Raw genomic sequence first — 16,947 nt, 5'->3', positions numbered from 1 at the left:
AAATCCAGGTGCCTTTGACTACGCCCTGGTATGAGATACTGGGACTATGTGGTGACAGGTTTACCCTTGATGTGGATTGTCTGTGTTATGATGCATTCCATAAGGTCATGTTTTAATGATATGTTTTACCGTTCTACTCACTGGGCTATAGAGCTCATCCCACTCCCTTAACCCCAGTCTTGCAGGTTCAGTGTACAGTGAACAGTGGGGATCAGCAGAGTACAGGAAGAGAAAAGAGTCGTGTAATAGCTTATAGTGGACATGTAATATTAAAGAGATGTACTAGTTGCGTTTAAAGTTGTGCTTGACTTAGTTATTTTGTGTTGTAAATCTTTGTTATGTACATGATCTGTGTATGTATATGTTTTACAGAGTATGTGAAAAACCAGGCTTAACAGGTATGAGTGAACCCATCTAGAGCAAGCTCTAGTCAGGGGGTATAGAGTACAGAGTACAGGGTACAAAGTACAGAGTACAGAGATAGTGCATGCACAGGTTAAGCCTTGGTTCAGAAAAGAGTTTTATTGTTTGCAGAAAATGTATGATCATGTATGAGATTTACTGGTACACAGAGAGTATAGCAGGCTTGCTACGGGTTCTGGCGGCCTTAAGCCGACCTGAATCCTAGCGCCGGTGACGGTCCATTTTGGGGTCGTTACACGGTAAATCTCACAAGATATTTCTTTTTCGCCAATCGCATTGCTTTGATAGATGGGAATTTATTTCAAATGCATCTTCATCTATAACCCTCTTAAAACCCAATTCATCAACTGTTTCAATACTTCTTCACTAGACATTGGTGGTGTAGCTTGCTTAGTAACAAATACATTCTTCCTAAAAGCTATTTTGTTTCTTTTAACAGAATGGTTAGGAGATAAAAATTTGCGATTATTGTCAAACCATGATTGCTCACCTCCTCTTGTCAATGTGAAGGCATCACTATCTTCCATGCAATAAGGGCAAGCAGTCCGTCCTATAGTGCTCCATCCAAATAATATTGCATAAGCAGAAAAATTACTTATAGTCCACATTAAAGCAGCTCGCAAGTTGAAATTTTCTTTATTGAATGCATCATATATTTTAACTCCATTCTCCCATAAATCTTTCAACTCAGCTACTAGGGATTGCAAATACACATCCAACTTATCTTTTGGATTTCTAGGCCCTAGAATAAGTATAGTAAGAAACATATACTCACCTTTTATGCACAACCATGGAGTAAGTTGTACAGTGTCAATATGACAAGCCTGATGAATATTACTGACCAGATTATCCAAAGGGTTGAAAGCCATCGGTACATAGTCTTAGACAGACATTATATTTTTCAGCACTAAAATGAGGCCAATTGTTATCAAAAGCTTTCCATGCATGTGAATCAGATGGATGATGCATTAAATCATCATCAGTCCCATGATTGGCATGCCAAGTCATAACCTTAGCTGTAGCATTAGATGCATACAACCTTTGTATTCTAGGTGTGATTGGCATGTAATACATTTTATTATAAACAACTTGAGTTTTACTAGAGCTCTGGCTACTTTGCAATCGTTTGTACCTTGAATAATCACACACCTTGCACCTGAGCAATTCATTATCCTTACCCCAGTAAATCATACAACCATTTAAATAACTATGAATCTTCTGAATTGGTAATCCCAAGCCTTCAAGCAATTTCTTTGTAGAGTAGAAATTATCAGTAAACAAATTATCAGTATGTAAAATTTCTTTGATGAATTGACAAATATTGTCAAACACCGTTCAGAAAAATGATGTTTAGATTTGATATTAAATATCCTGCCACAATTAACAATTGTGAATGATTTTCACAACTTGACTACAATTCCTTATTAGCAGCAGCCATTATGCCGTACAATCTCTAAGTAGCTTGGTTTAAAGGCTCATTACTTATTGCTGGAGAGAAACTAGGTCCTGCTGCATCTACAACAAGTTATTCATAAGCATTACAGAACTCATCATATTGATATTCCATATTGCAAGTGTTGTAAGTGGAATCATTACTTCTCCCGCGGGCTACATTGTAGGTTTGATTTTCGCCATGCAAATACCATACATAATATTCTCTAACGAACCCATATTTCATCAGATGAAACCTAACTGTACTCTCATCTTTAAAACTGTGATTTTGGCACTTAAACCGATTATATAGACACCTAATTAGTTCTCCATTCAAATAGTCTGAAAACTATTTGGTAGCTGATAAGAATTCATTTAATCCTTCAAGAAATAAAGGATTTAGTAGACCATCTTTTAGTCTTGTATACATCCAACCTCTATCATAATGCATATTGTACCTATTGTACCTAGAATATATAGCAATAAATTATTAGTTAATCAGAACGACATCCTCATCTAAAAAAATTAAATTGAAATGTAGAGCTGTTTAAGTAATATGGTTTGTGCAATTATTAACTTGAATACTATTCCAACAAAAATGAATGGGGGAGTTCACTTTAATCTGTAAATCATATACCTGTTTTGTTCAACTCAAACTTTTGAATCCTAATTCAATATGTGTTATAATTATTATTATTTATTTCAAATCCACGATCAGAGGCCATGTCATTCTAAGTGGTCCTGTTCGAAGCTTGTGGGCACACTATTAGTCGCTAAAGCCCCAAAAAGGGAGGACCTTCCAAGCATATGCCTACTAGTTTGTACTATTTGTTCTTTTTCTTTTTTCTTTTTAATCTATATAACTAGTGAGAAATTTAATTGCATGTTTCCTTTCAATAAACAAACCAATTACTTCTGAAAAGGACAACTAAGAACTGATTTTCCTAGACAAAGCTATTAAGGAGTGAAAGACTTAAGGAAAAAAGCAAAAATTACATAAAGGAATTCAAAGGGAAAAGAAACCAAGGCCGTAAAGGAAAACAATATGATTACAAGCAAAGACTAAAAGAAGAGAAGAATCATGTTTTATCTAAAAAGCAACATTTTGTCCTCAACTATAGTGATTTGAACCTTGGATAAGCCTAATTGAGTTCAACTAAAATTATATTAGGTAAAACAGAGTAATCTGTTGTTATCTAACTGAAGGCTCAATGAGCTTCTTGATGAACAAAAAGGATGGAGAAGGCAACATACCCTTTGTAATCCTCTCAAATGCAGTAAGCAACAACACATTTAAAGGTTTAAATTTGAAACAATTCCCGTGTGGCACACATGAGTTTTCTTGCAAAAAGAAATTGTGTTTCCTTATGCTGTGTAACCCATGCGGAACATTATAATATAATCACCTAAAATTGAAGTCTCGCTAAGGTGTCAAATATTTAAAGGTGTCTACATAAAACACAAAGTTTACTGACGACAGTGAGAAAGTGATTATTTATTGTTGAAATAAATAATATACCTTTTTTTAGATAATAATTAAGTTACCCTTTGTCTCTTCATTCATATCTTGATATTAGCAACCACAAAATAAAGCAATCGTATTTAAGTGGAAAAATTTTATGATTTTGATGAATCAAAATCTTAATATGAAACTGCCAATAACCCATTGACCAATCCTACTTAAAGCTATCCTTTCTCTGCTATTTTAGTCTCTATTACTGGAAAAAGAATTACCCCACCTATTGGAGCCTACCCAAAAGCCAGATAAGCCTATCTTCAAGTATCTAGCTGCCAAATTCACATAACACTACATTCAAAGGAATCCAGAGAGATTAAGTCTCAAACAAGGGAATTCCTTGGTGCTCTAATAAAATCTACAGATTCTTATGAGAGTAAAATATGAATAAGTGGGATTTCTTAAAGTTAGAATATAATGTCTTAAGTTCAAGATTCAAGGCACATTAAAGAACAACTATTTGCTATTTCTACCAGCAATATAAACCTTTGTTCACCAACTTTCACAAACTGTAACCTTCTTAATTGAATCAAAGGCTAATCACTCTTATGGAATTCACGATCAAATTCCATGAGATCATTATATAATTGCAGTGGTGAATCTTCACTGGCATAACCAGTGTCCGGGTCTATGCACAGGGAAGTCTCCCTTGCCTGTTAAAATTAGATTCAATTCATAGCTCTTAACCTCAAGAAATTAAAACACACAACAATTATAACATAACAAATCAAATTAAATAAAATGCATACATAAAATCAAGGAGAAGCGAAAGTAAGAATCTTAAAACAACAAAAAAGAAAAACCCTAATACCTTTATCTTTATAGACAGACGAAAGAAGAAATAAAATTTGAGAATCAATTGCAAAGAGTTAGAGAAGAACGTGATATCTCAGAGCAAGAAAGGGGCCTGACCTGGCGACTGATGGCAATGTTTGATTAGAAGAAAACAATGTACCAATCTCTAATAAGAAGACAACAATGTACCAAGGGAAGGGAAGAAAGAGATGGCGATGAACCCAGGGGAGGGGAGAAAGAGACGGCTGACGGTAATAACTTCCAGCAATGGCGTCAACTGGACTAGGAGGGAAGTTGGGATCGATGCATAGGGATTTTGTTAGCAGGGCTCAAAAATTATGTGAATCACGGGGGAGAGAAAGAGGGAAGTTTACTGATTAGATATCCGTTACTATATAATGAAAATTAAAACTATTTAGTAACAGATGCTATATATTATAAAAATTGATAACGGAATAGTAACGAGTTTAGTAATCCGTTACTAATTTATTTCCTATATTAATATCCTTTACTAATCCTTATTATTCAGAAACCGATATTATCCGTTACTAATCCGCTTTTATCTTGTATGTGATGATGGATGATTCACTTTTTATATTTATCTTAACAAATTACTCCTCTTTGTTTTTTAAGCTCATGCTCCTTCACCGGCCAGCTTTTGATTTTATAATATTTATTTTGAATTTTAAATTGCATGACTAAGTATTTATGTGTATATTATGCGATTAAGAATAAATTCTTTATTCGCATCAAATTGACTCAATAAAAAGTAAATTACTTTATCCAGTATTTATAACATTAATATAAATTATATATTCAATTTCACTTAAAGTGAAAAAAATGCTGACTAAATGTTTATATTCATGAATCAAGAAAAAATGTGTAAAATTTTAAAACAAAGTAATTTACGACTTAAAATGTTAAGATATGGAAATAAATCATTAGTCATTACAATAGTTAAAGTAATAAACAAAAGTAACCTTCAAATACTTCCGTAAAAAAATTATCATTAAAGAATTGTAGCAAAATGAAGACATACCTTTCAATTATTAAAGAGCTATGATCAATCTCAGCCCAATAAACTGAAAATACATGTGATTATTAGAAAAAAAAAAAAAAAAAAAAGAAAAAAGAAGAGCTCTGATCAATAAAGCTGATTCACTTGTCTATTCAAAGATGGTGGGGTTGAATTGCTAAGAAACAGCCAGTTTTAAGAAGTTTCAAACAAATTATATGCATGTTTGAGGCCACTTCCTCACTTGGAAATTTGGTAATTATGTGACTTTGAATTTTTGTATTTTTATTGTGGACTAAATTGTAATCCAACATGAAAAGTGTTACACTGCAATTTAAATTGAATAAAAAATAAAAATCAGTGTTGAGAAAAAAGGATAATTTAAATTGAATAAAAAATAAAAATTGGGGTTGAGAAAAAAGGGTGAGGCCGATATGGAAGGATATAAATAATTGCATTTTTTCTAATATCATATGACATTTGAGAAAATATATTAGTGTTAGAATTTTAAAAGCTCTATAGATTATATTATAATTTTTCATAATGGTGGAACTTCATCTTATCTTTGCTTTGCTCTTAAATAGAGATTTTACGGTAAAATTATGTTAGTTTTTTTGTTTTCTTAATATTATGATTGATAGTGCGTGTATTTTTAAAATTGTGAGTTTACTTTAACAGAATTCAAGACAATAAATTATACAATATATAATTAAAATGCTTTCACTGATATGGAATAATGAATTTCTTTTTAATTAAAATAAAAAAAAAAAGTGTTTTATGTCTTTAAATTTGCATATCCAACTATAAATTTAAATCAGTAAAGCCGAATTCACACATCAAGCAATTTAAAAAGATAAAACATCATGTATGGCCTTTAATACATAGAATTACATATATCTCTCTCAGATGAACTTATATGGAAATTCTCTCCTTTTGTATTGATCACAAGAGAACCTCCAAGAACTCCATAATATATATATATATAGACTAGACTATAAAATTAATATTAATAGAAGAAAGGAAAGGAAATGGACTTACAATAGATATTATAATATTATTTTTTCAATATATTATTTTCTACCATTCAACCCCATGATGAATATGAGCAGCCATAGGTCTATTGTTATTAGCATCTCCATTTTCACGTTTCCTGTTCATATTGAAAGAAGCTGCGGCATCCACCAGATGATCTCCATAGCCAACGAACCTTGAGTTCTCTCCATAGCTCGATTTTCGACTTACTTGTGCCCCAAGCGAATAGAATCCACTGTTGAATCCTTGAAAATCCACCTCTGTTGATACATAGCCATTTACTTTGTTCATTTCATTACCATGGTTGTCGCTGGAATTACCACCAGCACCAGCGGCGGCTGCTGGAGGAGGAGACTGGTGATCTTCTTGTCTAGCCATGGAATTTTTCTCTCCTTCAGTTTCTCTATACTTGTTAAGATAAACCTTCAAGGGTCCAACATAATTCTCAAAACCCAGTGTGGTCATAGCCCACAAAAGATCATCGCCATTTATGGTCTTCCTCTTCTCCTTTTGGCACTTATCGGAAGCTTCACCGGTGATGAAGCTTATGAACTCAGAGACGCATTCTTGAACAGTTTCTTTAGCTTCTTTGGATATTTTCGCATTTGCAGGGAGGGATTTCTTCATGATACGACTAACGTTAGCGATGGGAAGGAAACGATCTTGCTCTTTGGAAGAGCTGTCGGAGATGTTCCCGGAGGTGGGGCTTCCGACGGGGCTGGTTTGGTTCCTTCTTGCAGCCATAATTTAGATAAAGAAAATAGAAGAGAACACACAGGTGTTATTTTAAACTTTGTTTTAGAAGGGCTTGTGGAATCTAAGGTAGGAGAATTGGGGATTTTAAGCAAACAGAAAAGGGGTAAAAGCGGAAAATTAAAAAAAAAAAAAAAGAAGTGGAAAGGCGGTACGATGTGGACGGAAAAATAAAGAAAAAAAAAAGAAATTATTATTTAATTTTTATATTTTATTAGTTAATTTTTTTAATTTTAAAACATATATTAAAATAATTTTATTATTTTAAAAAAATTATTAATTAATATATTCATATTTTTAATTGTTAAATATTTTTAAAAATTTAAATATTAATTAATTAATAAATTTTATATAAAATTAAAAAAATAATTAATTTTAAATTATATTAATTAAATAATAAAATATTTAACAGATAAAATTAATAAAATAATTTAATAATAATTTTTTAAAAAATTTTAAAGAGGTTTTAATTTATTTTAAAAATTAAAAGATAAATAAGTGGGAGTTTGTATGATTAAATGAAAAGGGATCCACTTTTTGTGATTATAATATTTTGGGTTGAAGTAATAATAATAATAATAAAACAATTAAGCAACTGGGAAGGATAGTGAAAACCATTGTTTTTATTTATAAATGGTATTGAAATTTATATTTGATATTTTACAAATAATTATAATTTAATAATTGAAATAAAATTTGTTGATATATGGGATTGGGAACAATTGTTAAAGGATGGTTTAGAATTTTAGAGGTGTGGAATCTTTTGGAAAATTATAAAAAAAAAAAAAAAAAAATCATTGTGGGGTCATGCGAAAAGATCTAGAACGAGTTAATTGAGTGGTGGAAAGGGGGTGAATCTTTGTGCATTTTTTTTTAATTGAGAATTTTTTTTTGTTATCCTCTGCCTTTTTTTTTCTTTTATTACATACTTTTTGTTATTTTAGCTTAAAATTTGAATCATAATTAATAAGATAGAAAGGAAATGTATTATGAATTGAATTAATTATTTTTATACTTGTACTTCAATTTTATATTATTAAAATAATATTTAAATATTTTTTTATACATTATATTATTTATAAAGAAAATATTTATGAATAATATTAAATTAAAGTATTTTATATATTTATACTACGAATTTATATTAGAAAAGAAGTTAAAAACATTTTATATACTGTCCGTCTATACAAACTTGATATAGATAAATATTTTATAAAAAAAAAAATTTATCTAAACTGAATTTATATGAATTCATAATATAAATATATAAAATTTTATATAAATTTAACTATGATTTTATATTATGTGTTCATATAAACTTAATTTAAGTATTTTTCATAGCAAATAATAAGTTTTATTTAATATAGATTAGTAATGTAAATATATAAAAGTTGTATATAAATTCACTATAATTTAATAATATCGACCCATAAACTCATAGTGTAATGTAAATATATAAAAGTTTTATATAAATTCACTATAATTTAATAATATCGACCCATAAACTTATAGTGTATTGAATAATTTGATGAGATTAATAGGAGTAATATTTAATAAGTTTGTTTATGAAGTACTAGCAAACTACAGGCAACAAATCATATACAATTTATTCTGGACATGAATATAAATATATATGTTCCCATAAAGTGTGATATATATAAACCAAATGAATAATGGTAGAATAAATCCCAGATATTGATAGGACAATCCATGGAAGCTGGCAACTTTCATAGTTGTGAAGCAGATATTGGTAGATCAAAGAGCTTTATCTTGGCTTTGAATCAGAGTTGATGACCAATGTTATTAGCCTTCAATTTATACCAAAAGGAAAAATGGGTATCTTTCCCAGGGCTTAAAAAGAGGATGCAAAAGTGCCACTAGCACATATGCTTTTTCACTTTTCTCTCTCCTTTTGTTCTTTGTTGATGTCTCTCTCAATATTCTGTCTCTTCTCTCTGGATTCTCTCTTTATCTTTCCCATATCAATGCCACATAATTACTATCAACATCAAATCCTAATTACAAATGTTCTTTTGTTATAAAATAAAATCAAACTTACTCATAATATATGAGATTGAATAACTTTCTTTTTTCTCTTAATAAAATGTCTCGAATTAAAATATTTAGTATAATATATGAGATTGAATAGTTCTTTTTTTTTCTCGTAACGAAATTTTTTGAATTACAATACTTAATATATAATACTTTTAAAATTCATAAGTGAATGATTTACTTCTTTAATAATAGAACAGTATCTGACACAAATCAAAATAATTGAGCGAACAAACTTTTAATATCTAATGATATTAAAAAAATAACATCAACTTAATAATAATAATAATAATAATAATAATAATAATAATAATAATAATAATGATAAATTACACTTTAGTCATTGAATTTTATTATAATTAAGAGATCAGTCTTTCTATTTTTAAAACCGAACACCTAAACTCCTGAATTTTGATTCTGTTAAAAATTAAAAGCTTTTCTATCTATATTAAGTTGATTATAAAAGAATAAAAAATATTTTAAATTCTAAAAATACCTCTTCATTCTCATTCCTCATCGTCATCTTAACCCGCCCCTTCTTCCTCCTCTTCCTCCATTCTTTTTAGATCTTATTTCTATCTTTTTCCTTTCCTTTGCTCACAATAAAGAGTTAAACACAATGTCAGGTCTATCCAGAAGATCTCTCATGAAACTCGACAATCCACTGGAAACGAGGTTTTAGATCCATAGTAAGAACCAAGTTGGTTCCATCAGGCGACCCTTGGAACTCTCCATGTCCTACACTCCCTTCTAGCAGTAGTGAAATGCAGCAGATAAGAATTCTGATAAAGTGAGGATGAATATGCAAAGCAAAAATTATGTCATCAACTACTAATTTGATTTAAACTTCACGGAGAACTATGGCGGTGCTTTTAAACATTGTGTTTTCTAATGATCAAAATGTAATGGCCTTACTATTGCATTTACACTTATTGAAATGATCATTTACTTTTTAAATGTCATCAACTACTAATTTGAGAGTGCCCAAAGCTAAACAATCCCATCGTCTGCCGAAATTTTTTTTAAATCATGTAAAAAAAAATTATATATAACCAAAATATATTTTCAAATTTAAAATGAGTAGCATGCTCGTTCAACGGTATGACTACGGTGGAATAAGTATATTTAACACTTTAAACGTCGAATAAGCATGTTGTTAACACTCAAATGATCGAATGATCAGTTTATTGATGTGACTGTTGAACAAGTTTACCACATCAGCAAACTGGTAATTTTAGTAGTGATATGATAATTTTTTTAATATTAAATTTATATTATATTTATTATATTAAAATTAATTATTAAAAAATAAATATTTAACATTAAATTTTTTTATTTTAAACATTATTTTCGTTATATAACAAGATCACAACTCAAAATGGTCGTTCTATTGGAAATTTCCTGGGTCAATTTATAGATCTGGATAGTGACTTCATGGACAAACCTGGTATGGCTATTCAGATGCGTATTAGAGTTCTGGTATCTATTCAGAAGCCTTTTATAACTGGCTTTCATTCCAAAAGCTCAGATGGATCTGTTCAATGGGTTTCTATAAAATATGAGCGATTGCCGGATATCTGTTTTAATTGTGGGATAGTGGGGCATTTCAGCATTAACTGTTCCAATCCCAGGAAGCAGCCGTTACTTCTCTCAGCTGGGAAGAGCATAGCCTTCGGTCCTTGGATGAAAGCATCTTCGCCCAAGAAAAGAACACCAACTCCCATCTCAATCTTGCAATCAAGGAATCTCAACAAAGAGCACATTACTTCTGGAGATTCTATAAGTAAGGAAGATAAAGCTTACACAAGGGCTTCATCTAGCCATTCAAAGGTCATATCTGATCATAGTTCTCAGCTCCCACTGTCAAGGCCGATCAGCCGATGCTTACCGGACCACCGCCTCGAGCAAATCAGTCAAATCTCCCTTTCTCAGCATTTATTGCCAAGCATCGGAAGTAGTAAAGGGAAGGACACAAACCAAAGGGAACTCGATGTTGTTATAAATTCTGTTGCACATCCACAAGTCTCGAGCCATGAGCCATCTTTAACTATGACAAAAGAATGCAACGATGTCCCCTCCAGATCAGAAATCCCACAATTGTTCAAAGATTATTTCTCTTCAGTCCACAACAAGGAGATCAATTCTGAGATGCTTTTTGAGAAGTTTCCGTTTTTTATTGAACATGTACAATTGGGTATAATTAATGCTCTGGATACCCTAAGAAAAGCAGAGATGATGAGACAACAACAAAAAGGAAATGAGTCTGATATAGTGGGTCCAAATTTAATGAAATGTGGGCCCAGGTGTGCAACATGCCAAAATCAACATATGGGCTTAAATTCCACACTTGAGATAGATCCACAACAAGCCCATCAGATCTTATTACCACGTATGGATGGGGCTTTAGTAAATCCAGGTAAGAAACTTGATCTTGGTTCTATCTCTTCTTCTCTGGACCCAAAAACCTTAGACCCAACTTCCTTTTATCCTTCCCTAAAAACTCAAACCTCATCTCCATCCTTAAGCCCAGAGAACAAAAAACAACCTTCTCCCCAGTTCTCATCCCAGCTATCCTTTGAATCTTCCCCGCCCTCTTGGAATAACCGAAAATTGAAACTGAAAGCTCATCTCCCAGCTCTCCAAATTGAAAGGAAGACTCTTGGTCCAGAGGAAATGCTCCCCATGGAAGAATTAATAGAGATAGCGAGCATCATGACTAACAAATATGAATAATTCAATGAAGCAAAAAGTACAGTGCTGGAAACTAGGCCTCAACAAGTGCAACATACTTCATATCGTACTTGGAAGCGTCTGGCTCGATCCTTAGCTCCCTTGCAGCATCATGTCATCATTCAGGAATTAGTTGATCCAGAAACAGATACAACGAAGGGCTTAAGTGTTTCAAATAGCCTTCGTAAAAGACAGTTCTAAACTCTTCCAGATGACAACTCTCAAGGAAAAAAATTTTGTCAGTACTCAAGGGACAATTCTGAGGTGGGGGTGGCCAGCCGGGAATGGCCCCAAAGTGGACCATGAAGCTTCTTAGCTGGAATTGTCAGGGGTTGGGGAATCCCCTGATAATTCGGCACCTGAGAGGGATGTGTGCATCCCATTCCCCTGATCTTCTTTTTGTTATGGAGACTAAGAACTCTGATCATTTTGTAAGAAAGAAGCTTCAACTGTGTGGTTTTATGAACATGCTTTTTGTTAGTCCAATAGGACGTTCAGGAGGGCTAGTAGTGGCTTGGAGAGATCATCTCAATGTTACTATTGAAAAGTACACCTCCTTCTTTGTGCATGTAACAATTTCTGATCAGCTTATTAATAAAACTTGGTCTGCTCTTTTCTGTTATTTGAGTTGTTTGGACATCATTCGTTTTGAGCAATTTAAGTTCCTTCTGGACTATCGTCACAATCTTCTTGAAGCTACCTTATTAATTGGTGATTTTAACTGTGTGTTGAATTCTTGGGAGAAGAAGGGAGGCAATGCTGTTAATTGGAATGTTGCTGATTCTTTTCATTTTCTCAGTAACTCTCTGAGACTTACTGATTTGGGCTTTAGAGGTCCCATTTTCACTTGGAATAACCGTCGTGATGGCTCACTTAATATTCAAGAGAGGCTGGATCGCTCGTTAGCATCAATCAATTGGATTCATCTCTATCCTAGTGCAGCTGTTGAACATTTAGAGGATAGGGGATCTGATCATCGTCCCTTGTTGGTTAATATCTCTCCATCTATGCCAAAAGCAAAAAGATTATTCTCTTTTGATGCTCGTTGGATATCCAAGCCAGAGATCTCTGGAATCATTGAGCAAGCCTGGTCTTCATCCTTTAGAGGCTCTGCTATGTTTAATGCATACTCAAAATTGAAAGCTTGTAGACAGACCTTAAGTGCTTGGAGTAAGAAGAACCCATCCAATTCTAAGGCTCGGATTGAATCTCTCCAACAGAACCTTGACAGCTTGAAAGTTAACATGCATATATGGGATTCAGCTCGCATCAAAGCCATTGGAAAAGAGCTGATTGTTGAAATAAAAAATAAAGAGAAGTACTGGGAACAGAAAGCAAGGATCAACTGGCTAAAATCAGGGGACAAAAATACATCTTTCTTTCATACAAGGGTGATCCAGAGACGTAAAAGGAACTTCATAGCGGGGATTGAAGATGAACAGGGAGTTTGGAAATCGAAGCTGGAGGATATTCAAAGGATTGTTACCGGTTATTTTCAGAACATTTACACATCCTGCAATCCAAGAGATTTTCATTGTATTACTGCAGGATTTACTCCACGGGTCTAGGAGGAGATGAATGCTTCCTTAATTTCCCCTTTCACATTCGAAGAAGTTACAAAGGCGGTTTTTTCCATTAACCATCAAAAGCTCCAGGGGAAGATGGTTTATCTGCCTTATTCTTTCAGAAATACTGGAACCTCATTGGTAGGGATATTTTTCAAAGGGTTATGGAGTTCTTTAATAGTGGTCGAATGCTGAAGAATGCCAACCACACGGTTATTTCTCTTATTCCCAAGGTTAAGTCAGTTAAAACCATGAAAGATCTTCGGCTAATCAGCCTTTGCAATGTTTTCTACAAGATTATTGCTAAATTGCTTACTTTAAGGCTCCAACCTTTGATGGACTCTATTGTGGGTTCGGAACAGAATGCCTTCATTAAAGGCCACCTGATTTCGGACAATGTTCTTATCTGCCATGAGATCATGCATAGCCTTAAATTAAAAAAACATGGCAAGTCTGCCGGAATGGCAATCAAGCTAGATGTGAGTAAAGCATATGAATGCATGGAGTGGTCTTTTTTACAGCATATGCTCTATTGCTTTGGCTTTCATGAGAAGTGGATATCCTGGATCATGCAATGTGTCTCTTCAGTAACCTTCTCTCTTCAAGTTAATGGCCATCGCTTTGGGTATCTAACTCCAACAAGAGGTATTCGTCAGGGAGACCCCCTATCCCCTTACCTCTTTCTCTTAGTAGCGGAAGGTTTTTCTCATGCTTTAAACAATTCGGCCATTAGAGGGTTATCTGCTTCTCGACATGGCCCATCTATATCACATTTGTTGTTCGCAGATGACTCCATCTTATTCACACAAGCAACTATGGAGCAAGCAAATATAATCCGATCCATTTTGCATAACTATTCAAGAGCAAGTGGGCAATCAGTTAACTTGGCTAAATCAACTATCATCTTCAGTCCCAATACTTCTCCAATCTTGAAGCAACAAATTTGTTCTTCTCTGAATATTCATAACTTGGAGGTCAATGATCGTTTTCTAGGTTTACCTGCTCATTTTTACAGATCAAAAACTCAAACATTTGGTTACCTCAGAGAACGCATTGAGAAGACATGTGCGGGGTGGAAGGAAAAGCTTCTATCCAAAGGCGGGAAAGAGGTGTTGATCAAAGCAGTATCTTCGGCTATCCCTGTTTACACCATGTCTTGTTTTCGGCTTCCCACTACCTTATGCTATAAAATTAATAGCATTCTGAGCAATTTTTGATGGGGTCAACAGCAAAATGAAAGGAAGATCCATTGGGTTGCCTGGTCCAAACTCTGCGAGTCAAAGGGTGAAGGAGGTTTAGGTTTCAGAGATATGGAAAGCTTCAATAGGGCCTTAATTGCTAAACAAGGTTGGAGAATTCTCTCTAATCCTAACTCTCTTTTGGCTAGAGTCTTAAAAGGTAAATATTATCCATATTCATCCTTCCTTCAAGCAACCCAAGGAAACAGGGCATCATGGGGATGGAGGAGTGTTCTATAGGGAAGAGAAATTCTCAATCAAGGCATTCGCTGGCATGTCGGTAATGGAGAGAACATCTTCTGCAAAGAAGACATATGGGTTCCACTCCTTTTCCCAGACAAGCCACGTCTTAAAGAAGGACATGCTACAGATATAACTCGGGTGGTTCAGCTTATCAATCCATCTACCAAGCTTTGGGATGCTACTATCTTGTCTCAAAACTTTAAGCCAGCAGATGTTGAGAAAATTAAAGCCATTCCTCTCAGTATTTTTGCTCGGGAAGATAGGTTGGTATGGCACTTTGAGAAAAGCGGCATTTATTCAGTCAGGTCTGGTTATTGGAAAGCTAAAGATTTGAGTAGACGGGCAGCTATAGAACCTAATGGTAATTCGAGTCCAAGTTCCTCAGCTCACAATTCTTACTTCTGGAAGTCTCTTTGGAAGACTAATGTTCCAAGTAAACTTCGGATTTTCCTATGGCTTTTTTGCTTGGAGCGGCTACCTTGTAAAGACCTCCTTCATCATCAGATCCAACATATAGACCCGGTCTGTTCTTATTGCTGAGGAAAGGAATATATTGATCATATTTTTTTCTCATGCCCTCATGCTATCTCAGTTTGGTTTAATTCTCCATTGCAACTTCGTTCTTCTTATCTTTTGAGCTCAACAATGATGGACAAATGGACAGAAGTTTGTAATGCTCTTTCCCAGGAATCCGACTCAGATAGTCTAATACAACTTTTTGCCTTCCTTCTTTGGCAAATATGGAAAGATAGGAATGCTTTCACATTCAATAATATGTCTAAACCGGCTGAAGAGTCTGTTAGCTTGGCAATCAAAAGTCGAGATGATTTTAGAGAAGCCACCTCCAACCATCCTCTCCCCTCGCATCAATCAGAAATGGATCAACAGCTGTTAATTCATCAATCTCAACTCTCTTGGCAACCCCCTCCTCTCGGTTTCGTAAAGCTTAACTTCGATGCAGCTTGGGACAAGAATTCGAATTCAGGAGCCACTGCAGTTATTGTTCGTGATCCTTCTGGAAGTGTTATTGACTGGTGCTGTCGTTCGTGGGTCTCTATCTCAGACCCCTTACAATTAGAGAGTATTGCTTGTCGAGAAGCACTTCTTTTTGCCAAAAGTAGAGGATTCTCTCACTCTATTATAGAAGGAGATTCTCTTATCACAGTTCAAGCCTGTAGGGGTAACCCAGCTCCCCTTAGTATTCAAGATATTATCTCTGACTCGTTAGATATCGCTAAATTCTTTCAATCTATCTCTTTTTCTTGGGTACGTCGGACTCACAATCAGGCTTCACATCTCCTTTGTAAAAAGTTCATCAGAGATAGTTCGTTCAGAGTAAATCCCTTGTATTAGATGAACTTTGTTTTCTCCTTGCCACTTGATGGCTTTTAGCAATGAACTATATCTTATGAAAAAAAAAATCACTAGATAATTTTTATATAAAAGTTAGTTATTAAAATTAGTTATTAAAAAATAAATATTTAACATTAAATTTTTTTATTTTGGAATATTATTTTCGTTAAATTTATATTATATTAAAATTAGTTATTAAAAAATAAATATTTAATATTAAATTGTTAAAAATAAATATTTAACATTAAATTTGTTTAGCAGTTAGGGACGATCTAAATTCCACTTGACTGTACATAAATATATAAAAGTTATTCACTTTTATTTGTAAATACACCTAATTAAGTCACTAATGACACTCATTCCTGTTTATTGGAATAATATTTGACATAAAGGTATTTTCTATTATTATTGTAACGACCCGAAAATTGGACCGCTACCGGCGCTAGGATCCAGGTCGGCTTAAGGCCGCCGGGACCCGTAGCAAGCCTAACATACATCCTGTTAACCTGTTTAATCCCATACATGATCAACAACATACATAAAAATTAAAACTTTTCTTTCATTCATTCTCTCATACACCAACTCAACCTGTGCATGCACTGAACATAAACATAATCATAAACATTGACCCTTCTATGGGATCTCATCAATGTCCCCAAAGGGTGACATAACATGTGTTGAGTTGGTTTACATAAACATTATAAAACATCTAAGATCATGTATTAAAAGGGATAACAACATCCATAGGGTCAAGCACAACTTCTAATCCTCAATATCATTATACATAACATGACTATTCAA

At 33.5% G+C, this 16,947-nt stretch overlaps 2 protein-coding genes across 2 annotated transcripts; one reads left to right on the top strand and one right to left on the bottom strand.

Annotated features, from left to right (window-relative positions):
- Positions 1–6,024: 6,024 nt before the first annotated feature.
- Positions 6,025–7,016, bottom strand: LOC110629205 (nuclear transcription factor Y subunit B-3). The gene has a single exon (XM_021776119.2). It carries the CDS (start codon positions 6,954–6,956, stop codon positions 6,258–6,260), a length of 699 nt encoding a protein of 232 aa, XP_021631811.2. The 5' UTR covers positions 6,957–7,016; the 3' UTR covers positions 6,025–6,257.
- A 6,460-nt stretch (positions 7,017–13,476) lies between these two features.
- On the top strand, positions 13,477–16,146 carry LOC110629204. The gene is made up of 4 exons (XM_021776118.1): positions 13,477–14,436; positions 14,542–14,710; positions 14,813–15,274; positions 15,386–16,146. Exons 1-4 carry the CDS (start codon positions 13,477–13,479, stop codon positions 16,144–16,146), a joined length of 2,352 nt encoding a protein of 783 aa, XP_021631810.1.
- Positions 16,147–16,947: the final 801 nt, after the last annotated feature.

The sequence above is a fragment of the Manihot esculenta genome, chromosome 13, assembly GCF_001659605.2.
Source record: "Manihot esculenta cultivar AM560-2 chromosome 13, M.esculenta_v8, whole genome shotgun sequence".
NCBI classification, from domain to species: domain Eukaryota; kingdom Viridiplantae; phylum Streptophyta; class Magnoliopsida; order Malpighiales; family Euphorbiaceae; genus Manihot; species Manihot esculenta.
Note: the sequence above shows the minus strand (reverse complement) of the source record. Positions and strands in the feature narration are given on the sequence as shown.